A 14,647-nucleotide genomic window follows, 5' to 3' on the forward strand; every position below is an offset into this window, starting at 1 on the left:
TTCGATATCGAGAACTTTTGATCGAAATCTAAATTTTTCGGATCACGGTAAATTGCAATCGTAAAACATTTTTCACTTGTTTTTTTACATTGTTTTCGCCATATAGGAATGGTAAATATATTAGTTTTAGTTCGAGTTGTTGCTAATTTGTAGTAAATTTACATATAATTAACATATTTTGAATATTTAGGACTAATGCAACTCCAATAAAAGTTAAACAAAAATTGGTCATAGTCGAGTTCGGGAGTGAGCATCCTAGCTTGGCAAAGAACCATATATAAAGTGCACATGCTAGATCGATATCCTAGAGATTGTGATCAACCCATTACCGTACTATTCCGTGACAACATAACGCTTCTGGACCACCTTGTAAGAATAGTGAATTATGAAGGCTTCCACTCGAAAAAAGTTTTAAGACGGCAGACAATTGTAAAGCGATAGAATTGACGTTGACATGCCACCAAAAATTATTTTCCATTTGAACGCCTCCTTCGTCAGCCGAAATCGTCCATTGAGCCTGCAAAAGGTGACTATCTGACAGTGCATACCATTTCAAAACCATGGACTTACACCAATAACAATGTGCACATTTATTCCTTATTTGTCGCCGAATTTTTTTATTTTCATCTCATCCTCCAATTAGGAAGGAATTCGGAGGAATGTAAAAAGAGATATGGGTCCATAAGATATAATGCAATACCATTTACTTTTTACTTTGAAACCTCCAAAAATATGTTTTTTTTTTCTACATTCTATTTTGTGACGCTAACTTAATTTTGTCATTTCATTTTGTTCTGCTTCGTTTTTTGCTGTTGGCAATTATAATTTCGATCGAATGCCGTGATCCAAACTTTTAATCGTATCGACAATTTTTTCGATACGATTATAAATTTTATATCGAATGCCGTGATTAGCCCCCAGACCCATCAAGTTTCCTTCGTACATACTAATACCCGATGACTGCTAAAGCCATATCGTATCATAAAATTAAAGGATTTATGCGAAGTGCATTTATATGATGCGACTTTGAAATGCGAAGTGCATTTGAATGATGAATCATGAATTACAAAAATATAACAGCTGTTTTTGCAAATTCTTTTTATGAGTGTATATAAGGAATAAGAGAAGAGAGTGTGTATAATTTTTCCCCATTAAAAAAGTTGCAAAAAGTAATTATTTTTATTTTTTTATATTTTTTTTTTGGCTTTCATAAATTATGATTTCTTCTTAAAACAGAACTTAAGAACATTTGTTTAAATATTGTAATTATATTTATATATGTATATATTTTATCTTCTTAATTTATATAAATTACGAAAGAAAAAAATTCTAACAAATATGTATATGTATATAAATCGTACATTTAAAAAAATGAAATATTTTAAAAACAAAAAATAATGTGTATATGTGTAGGGAACTAATACATAAAATATTTTCTTTTTGAAATTAATGGTAGCAATAATAATACAAATCTAATGATATTAAGTTACAATGGTCTATGGGATAGGTAGACAAATTTTTACAACAATATTGAATAATTTATTTGATAGGGTATTCGCAACTTAGCTAAGCGTAAATTTACTATGAATAAAACTTGTATCATGCTGCATCAGAGGAATAAACTTGAAAATTCGAAGATCCTGATTCCTCTTCCACGTATAGGTATTAATATATAAGGGATTTAATTTAGTTGAATATACACATATAATTTTTAATTTATTAATATTTATTAATAATTTATTAATATAGGTATGTAAAATAATTAAAAATTGAGAACAAATTTTGTTTTCAAATAAAAGTAATTTACAATTCGCTTTACTTTTCCACATTTCTAGTTTTAGCAATATTACATAAATAGCCGTAAATCATATAGTAAACTCAGAATATATTTAACGAATATAACACTGTTTTCTATTGATTGCTTCACTGTAGTATAAATACATATCTCTAAGATTGCGACGATTAAACATAAAACACTAATAGATTACGGAAAAATTGATATTAAAAAAATATATAACAAACCGGCAAATAAATGTATAAATAAATTTACTTACTTTAAACCGACAATCAAAGTAAGTAATAACAATTATTATTATTATATTATTAAAAAAATCGAAAATATTTTAACATAAGGCAATTTCATTTCCAAAAGAAGAAATACTTCTATCTATTGCTGTAATTAGAATGGAATGGAATTATACCATCCAAAAAGGATTTCTAATTTTTTTTAAAGAAAAAAATTAAGAAGAAATGAAATTACCTCTAATAAGATTTGTATTAGAGTGCATTGAGTGCAATAGTGGTTTAAGCATTCCATACCATAGCAAATTCGTTACATTTTTTTGAGACATTTCGGATTCTATAAGAATTGTTGGTTTAGTAACAGAATCTAAGATTCCATAGCAATATATCATTAGAGACATACAAGCATCTAAATTTTTAAAAATTTTAAACAATGAGACGAATTATCATCACATATTACTTGGGGTATATTTTTTGTGTGTTCCTGGAGAGAAAAAAATCTTTTTCATGTTATTCAAAGATTCAAAAATTTTCAGAATTTTCAACCATTCACCTTTCACCCTATATTAGGTTTTAATATTTCCATTCTTGTCCTTTTTTATCATTCAAAGTTTATAAATTTCAAATTTTACCATTCCCTTGTGAGTTAGATCCCTAGTTAGTATCTTTGAATAATCATGTCTGATACTGATTTTTTTGAGCAATTGCGATCCAAATCAACCCCAGATGATGTGTTGATTAACTTGATCAATAAATGTCCTCAAACGAGTACGGAAAGTAGCGAAATTGTTGCTTGGAAGGATCATTACTTTGCAGAAAAACACGCTCCGAAATCTAAAAATCCATCAGAAGCATCTCTAAAAACTGCTGGATTAAATCTTTGCAAGTTTTTTGCTGGGCAAACAACCAAGTACTCCGGCATGTTTATGGACATGTTCATTGTACTTGCATGGTATCGTTTGAACCATAAAGACGTGTATACTGAAACAACCTTTTTGAAATCAAAGTCATAAACAGCAATTTCTCAAAGCTATCCACTAACAACAACAGTAATACAAAAAATATATATTTACATATATACAAACGCCTCCACTAGGCATACAAACATGAGTAAAAAATCAAAAATAATTGGTTCTTCTCCGAGAGCTGAGAACCAGAACTATTTTCATCCAAACCGTTGCAATGTCAAGTCCTTCTCTGCCCAATGCGCGGGGAATCATAAAACCGCAGAATGCAAGGCATCAATAGAAAAATGTGCAAATTGCAGTGGCTCGCAGTCTTGCATAAAATCGCAAATGTTTCAAATCAATATATAATAGGTGGGGATCTAAATAGTAGAAACAATTCATGGGGCTGCACCAGAAATAACTGTTGGGGAACATTTTATTTGAGAAGGCTTAAGTTTCTTTATGCTCCTGGATACTCATATATTCCAGCGGATCATCGAAGGCAACCATCAAACTTAGGAATTTCCTGGTAACTAGTTCCCAGATTACAAATTACTCAAAGAAATTTAAAACTAATAAATCACCAGGTTTAGATGAAATTAATAACAGAAGCCTTAAAAATCTTCCGAAAAGAAGTATAAATTATTTCACACTAATCCTAAATTCTTGCTTAAAATATTGCTACTTTCCCAGAGATTGGAAATGCTCCAAAATTATCTCTATTTTAAAACCGAAGAAAGAAGCAACATCCTCAACATCTTATAGACCAATGAGCCTTTTATCATCGGCGAGTAAAATCTTAGAAAAAATAATCAAGGACAAAATTCTCGAATTCAGTGAAAGAAATAATTTAATCCCCCAACACCAATTTGGATTCCGAAGGGAACATAACACCTTTATTGAAAATCTGAAATATGGTTCGCAACAATTTTAGCCTTGGGAAATCAACTGGGAAGGTCTTATTGGACATCAAAGTAGCATTCGACGCCGTCTGGCATGATGGTTTGATTTTCAAATTAAAAAAGTTAAATATCCCAATTGGATTAATTAAAATAACTCAAAGTTTTCTGGGCGATAGAACGTTAAAGGTTTATCTTGGGACAGTTTCTTCAAATTCTAGAAGTATCACAGCCGGATGTCCTCAAGGATCTTGTCTATCGCCCATCCTTTACAATTTATTTTTGTGGCTGCAAACGGAGTTCAAATCTCCCCCACAACCACTTTAGAAACTGATCATAAGGTCAAGCCCAATTTGACTCGTTATATCGCGGAGCCGGAAGACAACCTCACTTCTCAAGAAAGCGGCATAGCCGACAATGTAGAAAAATCTGAGGACGTAGTGGTCGATTCTAATGTAAGAAGCATCTCCAACCAAGAAATCTCAGCCCTCTGGAAGAAAATTAGTGAAGGACTAATCGGGTTTGCGGCGCAAGGAAGTGCCAAATAAGAGGCGATGGAGGCCAAAGCTGCTCTCGGATTAATTGTCATGCATTGTTTAAAAATACTCAAGAAGAGCTACTTCGGTTGGATTACCAATGTCCAAAACTTTAGATAAACATTTTAGAGCTGTCTTTGATGTCCCTGAAGGCTTTCCCCTATTAGTACCTCCTCATTCTTCTTCGTTGAATCAAATGGAATCATTGTTCAAGAATTCCAGTGAGAATTGCCTGGCTTTATTGACCTTGTTGCTGTGCAAATACATTTCCATCCTATCATCAGCGACCGGATCATCCAAAGAATTGGGAGCTACTTTTTGGATCATGTCTCACTCATGTCGGTATGTATGGTTTGGCCCCGATTAAACATCTTAGCAGGCATCTGCTGCTATTGGAATGTCAAACAAGGATTTTGCAGCTATGATTTGTACCGCCTTTACCAAAACATCGATAGATAATATTGTCAGAATGCTCATGGTGTCTGATAGACAGGTAAGCTTATGGGCAACACCTACAATTATAGTCCATATGTAACCTGGAGGTTCAATCGGTTATATAATTCAGCGCATTTCAGCCGTGTCAACAACCGATCAAATGTGGCTCTGATCATAAGATGTGCCGCTTATCTATCATTGACAGAAAGAGGAACACAAATTGAAAACATGATACTTTTGAGTTCCAGAGCTTATAAAGCAATGTTCGATAGAGAGGTGATCATTGCAAGTCGTTACATGAGCGACAAAATGATTGAGAATGACCGAGGTGTAACCGCCGAGGCAAAGGAAATGTATGGCAATTCAGAGTCCAGAGGCCGAACTTCACATAATTTCCCATCTACCGGTCCAAGTCGCCTCCCTGACAGATTTGACTGAAAAATGCACAAGTGAACTTCCAAAGTGTACTTATATATAAGTTAAGTGCTACATATAGGCTAACCACTACTGTATTCAATCAACCTTTGGGTGTGTGTGAGTGTGTATTCACTAACTCTGTCTTAATAAAATACAAATAGTTACGACTCTTTGAAAAAAAAACTATGTTAAATATTATCTTTATCATTATAATTAAATTAAATAAATACCCGAAAACTCTAGGAGTTCTTCTAAGTAACATAGTTTAGCAGTATATTAAATAATTCAGAATTCCTCAATTATTTCGATATTAAGTTTTCCTTATTGATTGGTTCTGTTTTTTTTCCATATTCCATAAGTACAAAATAATATAAATATTCCTACAAAATTGAACTAGGTTTTGTATGCATGCATGCAATTACTTCACTACCCTAATCTTATATCCTTTGTTTTTTGTTACAAATTTCAACATTCCTATCTTCTAATATAGAATTTGGCCTTGGCTAAAACTGTCTTTTAATTATTGGCAGCAACGGCATCTGTTATTGTGGTAACGGCGGCGCCTGTGGTGGCGGTGCTAGTGATTGCGTTGGATGAGGGTAGCGTCATTGTCTCTTGCGTAGACATTGGCGTCATTGGATCCATATCAAAGAAGCTATTCAATGGATTATTATCGTCCGATACGGGAGTATCGAAATTCTGTTCGGCACTAATTTCATAGTAGGCTGGATTTATTTTATTCTGTTGGCCATCCATGGGATTCGATTCAACAACTTCTGTGATCTGTGGCCAATTCTTATAGAATTTCAAATCATACTCAATTTGCATATAGCGACGATTTGAAGTACGCACATCACGGTCACGACGTGCTTGGAATTTTTTGAATAACAAATACTCCACCACTAAAGTTTCAATGACTATGTGTGCCACAAAAGCAGCGGCCCCATACACCAGCATCCAATAGCGGAATCCCATTTCGGGTGGTAGGATTAATTGTAGGAATTCTGACAACCAGCCCGGTGGATAAATTATGAGGTAGATTACAATACATAGATTAACAATGAGTGTTAAACAGAAGGGTATATTGGACCATATGGGCCGACGATAGGGAGCACCTTTGGAGAATACAAAAGCTAAGATGATATATTGAAAACTCGATATAGCAAACATTGTGTAGTTTTCCCAACAGCCCAGATGTTCATCACTGCTGTGCACAAATGGCTCGAACCATTCTTGTTGATGTACATGAAACCAACCTGTAAAGAAAAAAAGTAATAAAAATGCATTTCTCATTCAATTTGATGTAGGTATATAGAATAAAAAAAATCTAAAAATTAAACGATTTTTTAAAATAATAATAATGCATAAAACACCTAATGTACTGTTTGGTATGCCAAGTCCGATAGTTTTGTCAAACTGTATACCGAGCCATTTGGTGAAGTTTTTTTTACACTCGGAAATGTCACCAGCATTACTGAGACGAAAAACAAACACTTTGTATGCAAGGTAAGCAAGCTAACCATAGCACCACGGTGGCTCTCGCATATAGCATGTGTGAGGATGAAGCCCTGTGGAGACTTAACTACATGATGTATATGAAATATCTGCAACGAAACCTACACAAGCCGTCACTTCAAGCACACGTCACACAATTCAAGTTGTAACTTCATTTTCCAGTTCTCAATCGAGTTAAATAGAATCCTTGCAAATGGTGAAACAGAATAAATAGAACCTAATAAAGCAAACACGAAAAATGTTCGAAATTGCATTCATGTCATAATTTCCATAGCTCTATAGAGAAGTTATTTCGTTCTCTCAACGATAAGAATATGCAACACACAAACCAAATGTTGCCAGCATTAGGGATTTCCCCCAAAATTGGGGATAATTTTTCGTGAATGGGACGAAAATATATGGCCTTGTCGGCTTGGTTGTAAAATGAGGTAAATAAAAAAAATTGTTACTGGAGATTTGGTGGGGAATTTCCATAAATTTGGGGTTGTTTCTGGGGATTTTTTTTTGAAATCGGTTCAGTATCGGATTCTGGAATATACAAGGGTGGAAATTTATATTTTACTCAACTTGACTAAGGCATTTTTCTACAATAGTGAATTCATTTCGTGAGGACTCAAGGGTAAATGTTGCTCATTCATCAGTGTTCATCATTGATTTGGAGAATATATACCATAAATATAGATATAATGAACATGGTTCACCTTCATATTTATCTACCACCCAAGTAAATTTTCAAATACATGGTGCTGAACGCCCATTTTAATTTTTCGAACATTTGGAAGAGGATCACCGGTTTTTTGTTTCGAAATCTTAATTTTTTGCAGCTCGCAAACTGGAATGGTAATAATTTTATATATTTTTTCCAAATGATTAAATTATTACTGGCAAAGCCTATTTGATTATTTTTATTTTACGTAAAAACTTGTCAAAGATGTATTGGGGAATTTTGGGACGAATGCGCACCAATTTGGGGTCAAGATTACAAGATAGATATACATTAGTTTTATTGAATAACCTAATATTTGTTCTTGTGTTTTAATATATCCGGCTGATGAGTCCTTCTCTGTAGCTGGTCAAATCCCCCTGCCTCCACCCCGCCATGGTCCGGATCATGGTGTGTACGCTATCCCTATGTCATGGGGACGAGGCCCTCACGGTCGGAAGGGGCGGGAAAGTGGGCGATGGGACCGTTCGCAAAAAAAGAGAGTAAGCAAAATACTAGCAGCACTACGCACATTCTCCATTCCTATTTTGTTTGTTGTTGGCTATTTGAAACACACACAAAATAAAAAGGACAGACCCGCTCACAGTCTGCATTCACTGACTTCTGCCAATCAACTGATAGACGATAGTGTTTGTTTTTCGATTAATAGTTACATCGAGTAGTATACGAAGTTTCGTCTTTGCTAAGACAAAAAAAATAATTTTCACTAAAAAGTTTCAGTTTTACTCGTGTAATCATGACAACAAAATTAAAAAAAAAACAAGTAAGGAAAGTCTAAAGTCGGGCGGGGCCGACTATATTATACCCTGCACCACTTTGTAGATCTAAGTTTTCGATACCATATCACATCCGTCAAATGTCTTTGGGGCTATATATAAAGGTTTGTCCCAAATGCATACATTTAAATATCACTCGATCTAGACAGAATTTGATAGACTTCTACAAAATCTATAGACTCAAAATATAAGTCGGCTATTGCACTAGGGTGGACGCAATTTTAGTAAAAAAATATGGGAAACATTTAAATCTGAAGCAATTTTAAGGAAACTTCGCAAAAGTTTATTCATGATTTATAGCTCGATATATATGTATGTATTAGAATTTTAGGAAATTAGAGTCATTTTTACAACTTTTCGACTAAGCAGTGGCGATTTTACAAGGAAAATGTTGGTATTTTGACCATTTTTGTCGAAATCAGAAAAACATATATATGGGAGCTATATCTAAATCTGAACCGATTTCAACCAAATTTGGCACGCATAGCAAAAATGCTAATTCAACTAAATCGGAGTTAAAAATTGGCCTCTGTGGTCCTATGAGTGTAAATCGGGCGAAAGCTATATATGGGAGATATATCTAAATCTGAACCGATTTCAACCAAATTTGGCACACTTGAATACACTACTAGTTGTACTCCTAGTGCAAAATTTCAATCAAATTGGGCCAAACCTCTGGCTTCTAGGACCATATTAGTCCATATCGGGCGAAAGATATATATGGGAGCTATATCTAAATCTGAACCGATTTCAACCAAATTTGGCACACATGACTACACTACTAATTGTATTTCTAGTGCAAAATTTCAACCAAATTGGGCCAAAACTCTGGCTTCTAGGACCATATTAGTCAATATCGGGCGAATGATATATATGGGAGCTATATTTAAATCTGAACCGATTTCAATAAAATTTAGCACACATGACTACACTACTCATTGTACTCCATGTGCAAAATTTCAATCAAATTGGGCCAAACATCTGGCTTCTAGGACCATATTAGTCCATATCGGGCGAAAGATATATATGGGAGCTATATCTAAATCTGAACCGATTTCAACCAAATTTGGCACACATGACTACACTACTAATTGTATTTCTAGTGCAAAATTTCAACCAAATTGGGCCAAAACTCTGGCTTCTAGGACCATATTAGTCAATATCGGGCGAAAGATATATATGGGAGCTATATTTAAATCTGAACCGATTTCAATAAAATTTAGCACACATGACTACACTACTCATTGTACTCCATGTGCAAAATTTCAATCAAATTGGGCCAAACATCTGGCTTCTAGGACCATATTAGTCCATATCGGGCGAAAGATATATATGGGAGCTATATCTAAATCTGAACCGATTTCAATCAAATTTTGCACACTCGACTATACTACCAATTGTACTCCTCGTGCAAAATTTCAAGCAAATCGGGATAAAACTCTGGCTTCTGGATCCATATAAGTTGATAAAAAATGAAATGCAAGAGAAGACAAAAATTATTTGGCAGTTACGGCTTCCTTTTCAGAGCCTCCATTCTGGGCTTGTTTTAAGGATTGGGCGTCCGGTTGTTTAACATTCAAATGAGCTGGACCTGTTTGTTGAATCTGCACAATGCGTTCGTTCGTTAGAGCCTTATTTGGTGGAGGTGGAGCCTTTACAGTCAGTACTCCGTCCGACGAAATGGTCGAGTGTACGTCTTTGGCATCGTAGTCCTTGGGTAGGGTGTACTTACGCACAAAATGGCGTTGTATCATACCATGTTCATCTTCTCGCTCCTCATGTTTGCCTTCAACAATAACCATGTTGTCAACCGTCTTCACAGTCAATTCACTTGGTTTGAATTGAGACACATCCATGCACACTTGGAAACCGTCTTTACCCACAGTTGGTATTAGGCTCGTACATGAATCGTTTCTTTCACGATGTTGCCGGCGTTTGCTTAGTGCGTATGGTGAGTAAAGGGGTCGGCGCGCATAATGGCTCCATCTGGGACGATGAAAAATGTCCACAGGATTGATGCCCAATGCAAAATCATCATCCAAGAATCGATCCCATTCATCCATAGCACGATGTTCAGTATCCATATCACGAGCCAAATGCATTAATATCGGAACCAGCGACATGTTAAAGTTTTCAGTTTCTTTTGTATAAAAATTTAAAAAAAGTTAACTGCTGTAAGCACAACGACGCGCACAAGTTCAATTTTTGCACTCAAAAATGCAAAAAGTTTATACGGTGTAGAGTTTGGCGACCTTCTAAAAATTAAAACACTTACACTGCTACACAAAGTCATATATTTGAATGTACCAATATACTTATACGAAAAGCTACAAATCGGCAGATCTAGCAGAAGGATTGTTATAGTTCCGATGCGACATAAATTACTACTTTCTGAATGGCAATTCTTCATAAATTCCGTCCGTCTTTGGAACATCTTACCACCCCAAATACAATTTATCAGCAACGCACACTCTTTCAAAAAAGCATTACATGGATACTATCAAAATATACTTTTAACTAATTAATTATTATTATTATTATTATTTTTTTTTTTTTTCATAAAGACTATTATTCATTCATGTATTTCAATTATGTATCATTAATACTCCTGTGCCAAAAATTTTAATCTCTATTCAACTACATTATATATTTCTTATACTTATTGTTTAAAATTTGCATACATATTTTGTTTTTATCTAAATATTGTATATTCTATATAAATTAAACCATTACAAATCACATACGATAACTAAAAGATTTAATCTTGTAGTGTGTGAATGCAAACCTAATAAATAAATAAATAAATAAATAAAAATAAGTGCATATCGGGCGAAAGATATATATTGGAGCTATATCTAAATCTGAACCGATTTCTTCCAAAATCAATAGGGTTCTATTCTGACCCAAAACAGGAACATGTGCCAAATTTGAAGTCGATTGGACTTAAACTGCGACCTAGACTATGATCACAAAAATGTGTTCACAGACAGACGGACATGGTTATATCGACTCAGGGAACCACCCCGAGCATTATTGCCAAATACACCATGTGTCTATCTCGTCTCCTTCTGGGTGTTACAAACATATGCACTAACTTATAATACCCTGTTCCACAGTGTGGCGCAGGGTATAAAAATAAAGACTGCACAATGATTCCTTTTGCATGTGATGGCTCAGTAATGCTAGACATTGTAATCGCTTCGGTTTCATTTATTACTCGACACATTCGAAATATTTGTGAAGTGAATAGCCTTCACTAGAATATGGAGTACATCGAATAGGTATGTACAGTCCTTTGATGCCAATGTTGTACCTCCTATGTGGTTCCAACAGTAACCACTTAAATTGGAAATTTGTGGATATGCATAGACCAGGAATATTAAAATCACTGCTTAATCGCGAGTTAATCAATAAGTTAATCATGTGTTTTTGAGTCCGATTCAAATAATCCTGTCTGCCATAGGAGGCCACGATTATTTCAGCCAAACAAATTCCAGGCAAGTGCAGCCGCCTTATCTTTTATTTATTCATAAAATATAGTAATTTGGATGCCCTGTATACTATCTGTAAGCAATGGTCATAACAAAAGACAGTTGCTGTATTGCATTTCTTTATGATACCTCCAATTGAATCGGCAAAATTTTCCTTAAAAGGTGTGTAAAATACTATTTGTAGAAATATTCCAAATAAACGGTGTTTTGAAAAGTCGGTTTTCGGTTTATCCAAAAAACCCTTTATAACACAGAAAGGACTTTATAACAAATTGGAATTTCATTTGACCAAAATTTCGTTCCAAAGGAAAATATTTTTTCTTAGGTTTAAAGACACAATATATCTCCAGTTTTATCGAGTAATGCGAAAACGTCCTATAGAGAGTGGCGTAGTGGAAGATTATTTTGTGTTACTTAGTGAAAAAATATTGAAAGTCGTCAGTTGTTTCTCATTTTCAGTATTTCTTTACAAAAAGTTCGACTTCGACAGAAACATATGACACAGTAGAAAGGAATCCCATTGAAATAAAGAAACCCGATTAACAGATGGTCAACAACCGGTTTTTGAGGTTAACCGAAAATGCCAATGTCAATCCGGTTAACCGGCTTCGTTTTTAGACATCCTAATTCCAAAGTAGTTCCAAATTAGACGCGATAAAACTTCCACTGGAGAAGTAGCCCTTTTAACATTCATATATTTGTTGAATTTAGTCTCATTATCAATATCTAGAAACTCTGTCATGTCCATAAAAGTTTTGATTTTATGTTCGTCTACAGGAAGTTTTGTATTTGTTTTTTTATGCATCTCTTTAAACTTGTAAAAAATAAACTCAAAAAATTTTAATAACTTCATTTAATATCACTAGATATTGTATTGTTTAAACTTACCTGCCACTTGGAATGCAATTACCACCAACAAATGCAATACTATAGACGCCAACGGTGTCAGCGATATCAATGATGACAGGGGCACCTGTTTGACTAGTGGTCCATTGAATGATTCCGTTTTACCAAAGAAAAATGCAAAAATTGATATCAAACCCAAATCTATATACAAATACTGTTTGTCAGTTAAATTCGAATCGATGGAATACAAAATCATAACCGATATGAATTGCACCATGGAATAGGCAGCCATATACTTGAAAATGCCAAATGAGGTAACCAAAGCAGCGCGTCCCTCTTTTATAACATTGGGTACAGCTGCAATGGTGGGGTTGCGCGAGGTAAAAGGCGAGGCAATCGAAGATTCAGTCTCACTCAACGAAATACCAGTATGGGCTACTTTTAAGGCACCACAGTCGTTAGCACCATCTCCGCACATGGCCACGCAATAATCTAATCCTTGCAATTCCACTATCAGCGCTTGTTTTTGTTCTGGTGACATGCGTGCATAAATAACCCCACGTGTTAAAAAATTCGATAGCAATTCAGGATAATGCTCTTTAACGATTTGCCAGGTTTTACCGACCATGGCAAAACGGTAATTATCACGCCATTGCTTATCCATTAGAGATGCTGCTTGCGTTCCAGATTCACCTTCCCCGGGTGTAGTCAGGCCCAATTCGACATCATTGTGAGTCCATGTGTCAACAGTTTCCACACTGCCACAACTCTTACTATTGGGCATGGTAATAGAGGCGGCACTGGACAAAGACGCCACATCGCCATTCAAACGATGATAATTCGTATCATAGTTAATTGTATCATTGGTATTGGATGAGGTCAAAGTGCCATTGGTTTTACCATTTGTTAATGAGGTAGAAGCACACGAAGCACTGCCCAAGTCCAAGGTATAGTAAAGCTCATAGCTATTATGATCGGCCGCTTCTTCGCAAACTTCAGCACCAGCCTTGTGACGAACATTTACTGTGACCACAGCCTGATTGGAACTAACTATGCCACAGTCTCGGGCTACACTTAAGGCGGTTAAAATGTTATCACCCGTGACCATAATGGTGCGTACATTTGCCTTGGTTAAGGCTCCTATTACATCTGTGGTATCGGGTTTAAGGCGATTTTCCAAAACCACAAATCCCAAAAATTCCAAATCACTTTCAGCACTTTCACGAGGTAAACGCTGTACTTTGGTATAATTAACTTTGGTACTTAGAGACTTATAAGCAAGGGCTATGACACGATATCCTTGTTTGGCAAACACCGACAATTGTTGTGTAAAATTATCCGGTATACTTTCCGGTTTGCACAGTTGCTGCAGCATCTCAGGAGATCCCTTGCAATAGACATTGAAATGTTTCTCACTCAAACGTCGCGTTATCACCGACATTCTTTGAAGATTAGAGGTAAAGGGAAATTCGCGTACTATGCCATGATCATTGACAGCTTCACCATTTAGCAAACCAACATCTGAGAGTAGATCATCCACTGATGATTGACGTTCAACCATTTTGTGGTCGTGGACATCCATGGATTCCATTTGGATTTTTGGTGGTCGAACAACAGTTGGATGAAGCAAACCATATTTTTGATTATCCGGTACACCTTGGGCATCTTCCAAAATCCAACCAGTTGATTCGAACATTTTCAAATCCAAAGGATCACCCATCATTTTGTTGTTCATAATGGTAATTGAGTGACAAGTAACCATGCCAAAAAGAAAATGATCAAAGGGTAAGCGTTCGATTTGTTTAATAGGAATTTGAAATTGACTAGTAGCAGATTTAGGCACAACACCCCACATATCGAGGCCATCTTCGGTTAAAGTTCCTGTCTGTAAATAAATAAGTATAGTTTAGTTTAGTTAGATGAAACATAGAACAGGGGAAACAAGGTCTCTAGGGATTGTAATCAGAACCAGTGCTGCCAGTATTGGGGATTTTCCCACAAATTGGGGATACTTTTTCGTGTACAGGGACGAAATTTTT

General features: G+C 35.3%; 2 protein-coding genes across 4 annotated transcripts in view; both read right to left on the reverse strand.

The window, feature by feature from the left end:
• Positions 1-1,173: 1,173 nt before the first annotated feature.
• Positions 1,174-14,647, reverse strand: part of anne (polyamine-transporting ATPase anne boleyn) — a 75,083-nt gene continuing 61,609 nt past the window's right edge. For all 3 annotated transcript variants that reach the window (XM_075311189.1, XM_075311191.1, XM_075311190.1), the window contains exons 9-10: positions 12,651-14,493; positions 1,174-6,512 (exon numbers count right to left, since the gene is read on the reverse strand). In XM_075311189.1, the coding sequence (XP_075167304.1) occupies positions 5,773-6,512; positions 12,651-14,493 (2,583 nt within the window). In that variant the 3' untranslated portion in view covers positions 1,174-5,772. The remainder of the gene's footprint in view (positions 6,513-12,650; positions 14,494-14,647) is intronic.
• LOC142239403 (heat shock protein 27-like) lies at positions 9,738-10,500 on the reverse strand. The gene has a single exon (XM_075311193.1). It carries the CDS (start codon positions 10,392-10,394, stop codon positions 9,768-9,770), a length of 627 nt encoding a protein of 208 aa, XP_075167308.1. The 5' UTR covers positions 10,395-10,500; the 3' UTR covers positions 9,738-9,767.

Source organism: Haematobia irritans, chromosome 5 (genome assembly GCF_050003625.1).
Source record: "Haematobia irritans isolate KBUSLIRL chromosome 5, ASM5000362v1, whole genome shotgun sequence".
NCBI lineage: Eukaryota > Metazoa > Arthropoda > Insecta > Diptera > Muscidae > Haematobia > Haematobia irritans.